The sequence below is a fragment of the Carex rostrata genome, chromosome 6 (genome assembly GCF_964058835.1).
Source record: "Carex rostrata chromosome 6, lpCarRost1.2, whole genome shotgun sequence".
Lineage (NCBI taxonomy): Eukaryota > Viridiplantae > Streptophyta > Magnoliopsida > Poales > Cyperaceae > Carex > Carex rostrata.
Window position 1 is genome coordinate 2,762,208 of NC_135923.1, and position 5,641 is coordinate 2,767,848.

At 32.3% G+C, this 5,641-nt stretch overlaps 1 protein-coding gene across 1 annotated transcript; it reads right to left on the bottom strand.

Moving 5' to 3' along the window:
* Positions 1–573: 573 nt before the first annotated feature.
* LOC144555133 (cytochrome P450 71A1-like) lies at positions 574–2,645 on the bottom strand. Its single transcript, XM_078303368.1, has 2 exons — positions 1,692–2,645; positions 574–1,451 (listed from the first exon to the last, which is right to left on the bottom strand). Exons 1-2 carry the CDS (start codon positions 2,610–2,612, stop codon positions 849–851), a joined length of 1,524 nt encoding a protein of 507 aa, XP_078159494.1. The 5' UTR covers positions 2,613–2,645; the 3' UTR covers positions 574–848.
* Positions 2,646–5,641: the final 2,996 nt, after the last annotated feature.

Here is a 5,641-nt window from a genome sequence, read left to right on the forward strand (position 1 = left end):
TCAGCAATAAACATATGAAATTTATAGGCTACACCGTATGAAATTTAAATATTGGTTTTTAGAGAACCGTATGAGGAGTTGCTTGAACAAATGAAGCATAGAATCCTCCTGATGACCAGCCTGGAGTGCCACAAATGGATGCTTTCATTTTTCCCACCAAACGTAGAACAATCTTCATTGGCTTTAAAAAGAATGTTGTGGGTTTCTTTTCGCTGGAGACCAAATTTTACATTTTTGATCTGAAATTTTCTACTATTTATTAAGACACTTTGAAAATCGCTGATCCAACGGTGGCTTAACAAAACAGTAAAATCAGAAGCCACCGTTGGATCAGCTATTTTCAAAGTGGCTTAATAAATAGTAAAAAAATTGAGAAAAATTTAAAATTTAGTCTCCAAACACAATTTAATATGGAGAACAACTTGAACGGTTTTCAAAGTGAGGTAATATATCCCTTAATAAGTACATCTTAAATTATTAACATTTTAGCATGAATGGGCACATCACGTGGTCCCATTTTAAATTCTCAACACCAATTGATGTTTATACAGATCTTGACAGGAAAGAACGCTTTACATTTGGTTGGTAGTTATCAGAGACCTGAGAAAATATTGTAGAATCATTATGAATGAACTAGTTCATTGTGATAGTTCCTAAATTCATCATTACCCAAAATATTATATTGAAAATGAGGATATGTTGGTATTACATCAGTTTAATCAATGGCCAGAGCATACCATCTAATTAATCCTCTTATATATCTTAACAAACATTATTTTACATAGAATGCAGCTTATGCCTCTATAATGAGGCTAAAAATTATTATCTTATCTGACGGGTAAAGATTCTTATTTCTTAACAACAAGCAGAAGATCATCCTTCCTTTTAACGGAGAATCCCGGTGATTCACTCATGTTGAACTCGTCCCTTGTCATTCCACCTGGCAACTCCCAATTAAAGTGATGTACCAGATTTGCTAATGCAAGCTCTGCCACGGCTGTAGCAAACAATATACCAGGGCAAATCCTGCGTCCCGATCCAAACGGGATGAACTGAAAGTCATTCCCCTTGTAGTCTACTTGGCTACCAATGAATCTTTCTGGCATGAACTCCTCTGGCACCTCCCATGATTTTGCCTCCCTCCCAATGGCCCACCCATTGATTAGGACTTTGGTTCCTTTAGGAATTGTGAAACCATTTATTTCACATTCTTCTATCGATTCCCTTGGAACCAACAAAGGGCCAGGAGGATGTAGCCGTAGGGTTTCTTTGATCACTGCTTTTAAGTAACTCATTTGGTCTAAATCTTCTAATCTCACCATGTCACCATGCTTTACTATTCCTCTAACCTCTTCTTGCAGCATCTTCATATGTTTAGGATTTTTAATCAGCTCTGCCATTGCCCAATTTAGGGTGATGTATGTTGTATCAACTCCACCAGCAAATGCGTCCTGAATAATTTGATTGTGATATGTATATAGTTATAAACTCAAGGTTCTTGAGAAAATAGCATAATAAATTATTTTTCTCTCTTTTGTCATTTTCATTTATGTAACAGTTATATTTCTTCATATCCTGAGAATATTGTCATATAGTGATCACATATAAGATCATGTTTGCAATTCAAGATACCAGACTTTCATTTGATATGTAAGTTGAATGATTTGAATTTTTTCAAAAAATAAACTTACCGTAAGTAGGCCCTTGATATTATCTATGGTGATCTCAAAGTTGATGCTTGGATCATTCTTCAAACAAAGTAAAATATCAACTAAATTATCTTGTCCCTCGTTGCTCTCTCCGCTTTGAATATGAGCTTGAATTATCTCTTTAAACAACATATCCAACTTATTTCTAATTCTACGAGCCTTCCGGCTCAATCCTATAAGGCCTTCTAACAATGACAAAGAAGGAAACAAATCGCTAACACTAAATTGTCCCATTAAGCTAAAAAACTCTTCTATCACCTCTTTAAACATGACATACTTTTGTTCTTCCATAATGACTTTTCCAGAAACAACCCCAGAAATTACATCAATCATGAATGAGAACAAAACCTTGCTTAATTCTATAGGATCACCTCTCGACTTGGATGCATGGTTGCTAATTTTTGCAATCAAATTACCAACTTGCTCCTCTCGATTTGATTTATAGGAGGCAACCTTTTTGGTACTCATTAAATGGATTGTGAAGATCTTTTTCAATTGCCTCCAATCCTCACCGTAGGGTTCAAAGGCCAAGTCACGAAAACGAATGATGTCCGGGACAACAGAAGAAGGCCGACTGGCAAAGGTGAGGCCATGGGTCCGTAATATGGCACATGCCATATCGGACGACGAAACAATAAGGTATGGTACTTCACCAAAATGAAGTAGCATGAGGGGCCCATATTTTAGAGAGAGTGAATACAAAGATTGATGGGAAAGAGAGCTTAGTTGGTGGATGTTTCCTATGAATGGAAGCTTTGGAGGCGAAGGTGGAAACTTTTCAGGGCGTTTCGAGAAGTTTCTTCTCTTTACACTGAAGCAAAGTATGAAGATAGATAACAGAAAGATCCAGAGTAGTGACATATTATGGGTTAAAGTAAAGATCACCTCTTGAAGAGGCAACATTTCTCTTTATCTGAAAGTGTTTTTTTTTTGCCTCGAAAGTTGTTGGAATTAGCATTAATTTATAGTACAAATTGAGGGGATGACAACACTTGAAGTGTCAAAACTGATCTTTTCGTCTCAACTTCTTGGAACAGTTTTGCTTGCGTTATGTATCTGCTGCTTACTGTGTAATGTATCCCTTACCACAATACCTATTACAGTACCTGCTTACTCTGTGTAATATGTCCCTTACTACAATACCTATTACAATACCTGCTCACTCTGAGTATACAACTTAGCTTCTTTTATTTTATTTTTAAATCCTTGTAGATGCTACCAATAACTTCAAAATCCAATTATTACACTTGTTCAATACTATGTTTTGAATCATCCAAACATTCCAAAATAATTGCTGAATAGACAGCAGAAATAATGTCGTTTGAATTTCTAGTAGGTATATAATAATGTAAGGTAAGTTTAAATTTGCCTCTGCGAAGATTTAAAAAAAAAAGTTTAAATTTGAAAAAATTCTTGCCAACCATAAAAAAAATAGTTTGATAAAATTAAAAAAGTACATATTAAATTATTCTTATTTTAGCATGAATGGGCACATCACGGAGTCCCATTTGAAACCGTGATTTTTATTCATAGAAAACCCAAAAACAAAATATTAAAAATGAGAAAGGATGCGTAGAAATTTGTCTAATTCAATTTAATAGTACAAAAAATATAAAATTTTGGATAACACTAAAAACTTGATGAATATATTTTTATTTGACAAGTCTTAATTTAGATAAGACTGGACTTGTCAAATCGGAATATTATATAAATGAAAAGTAAAATTAGAAAAATCTATATTGACACATTAGTTGGCACATCTCAATTAAATCCAATTTACTCACATCCATTCACTTCCCGTCCACCCAATTTGACAAACCTTCCCTTCCACCTGATTTTGACGATTTCAACAAGTCTTAATTTCATTGTTCATATATAGTGCTAATGTGGATATCAACTACATCATTTTATCTATTTACGTGTAAAATATTATGACATTTTAACTTTGCTTTGGTTGTCATCTTGAGCTTGTAAAAATGTATACTAATGTGGATAATTCCTAGATGTTGATTTTTTAACTTATTGATACACATAAAATCAAAATCAAAATGTGATAATTTTTTATGGGCACATAGAGAAAATAACATAGATCACATCTAACTGTTTTATTTTGACGTTTAAGTTTCAAACTTTGAGTTATTAAATTTTTAAAAATAGATGCATGATGGAGGCACAAAAAATGGAGGCATTTGAACCCTCCTCTTTATATATATATTGAAATAAAGGGTTGAAGTAAAGCCACCCAACTATTAATATTCACAAAGAATTGTGTTTTTGAGTTTCGAACTTACGACTTTTCACACAAAGAGCATTGCTTTTGTCAAAATGACTTGTACTTTTATGTTGACATTTACTGTGTTGTTCTTTTCATTGATTTTTCTAAGATTTATACATTGATTTTTCAAGATTTTTCATTGATTTTTCATTTCATATAAGATTTATACCTTGATTTTTCAAGATTTTTCATTGATTTTTCACTTCATATAAGATTTATACATTTTAGTTCTCTTACAATTCCAAAGTGGCAATTTTTCTCACTAATTTCCATATATAGTCAATATATAGTTCATTAAAAAAATTTATCCAGATTTCCAGCATATACGTGTGTGTGTACACACACACAACAGAGTAAGGCTACCATTCTTTGCAAATTAAAGTGGGTGTTTTAATTTGCACTCAAGTTGATATCCATATCAAATTGTGCTTGGAGACAATTTTATATTTTTGGGAAATTTTTTACTATTTTATTAGAATTTTTCAAAATCACTGTTTTTGATGGTCCAGAATTTTCTGAAAAACACTGATTTTGAAAAATTCTAAAAAAATAGTAAAACAATTTCCAAAAAAATATAAAATTTGGTCTCCAAGCACAATTTGATATGGATATCAACTTGAACGGTTCGGATTGTCGTTTTTAATTTTGAATCTAGAGTTATGAGCGCAAATTAAAACACTCACTTTAATTTGCAAAGCATGGTACCCTTACTTTCTGTCTTTCTATATATATATAACAATTTTTCTAGACGATAGTTTGCATCTCTTTAAATTGCTCCTCGTCTAATAATATACATACATATCTACATACACACACACACACACAGATACAGATATATATATATATATATATATATATATATATATATATATATATATGATCCGGCTAATTTTCTGCCGGCAGCATTTCTGTCCAAGGTGCTGCACCCCTTTTTTTATTTTGTGATGTTCATACAATAAATCCAAACCGTTAGATGTTTAATCTATATTATAATCTACTTGGAGACCAAATTTTATATTTTTTGAATTTTTTTTACTATTTATTAAGCTAGTTTGAAAACTGCTGTTTTTGGTAAATTTCTACAGCATTGAAATCATATTGGGGTTAGGGTGAAGGTCTCCAAAAAGCTCATGGCCTTCATAATGGGTGTGCCAGCCCGCATCCGTGTCAGGGATGAAGTCGTCAAAATGGCCGATATCAATTTCCTATGCGATTAATCTCATAATTAAGCCTTTCAATAATAAAAAGGAATGTAAAGAAAGGAAAAGAAAATCAAGAATATAAGAGAAACAAAAAATAAAAAATAAAAAAGAAAAGATGCAAAAAATAAAATTAAAATCAAATCGGAAAACATAAATAAGAAGAAATGGAGGTATTATGTACACACAGAAATGGAGACGAATAGAGGAAATTGGAGAAAAATTTGAATTAATTGGTTCCAGTTAGCACTAGAAAAGGGAGTTTGGGGTCTTCTTTCTCATTAATACTGACTAGTGGATCCCACAATTATAAGAATTTCTAGTTTGTACTTGGTCCACACAGTTTCTTTTTGGAATGGTTATTTGGCTCATATATATATACCACTCTCATTTAATATATTCTCATTGATGAGGTCAAAATCAATACTAATAATATTTATATCCCAATTGTCTACTAA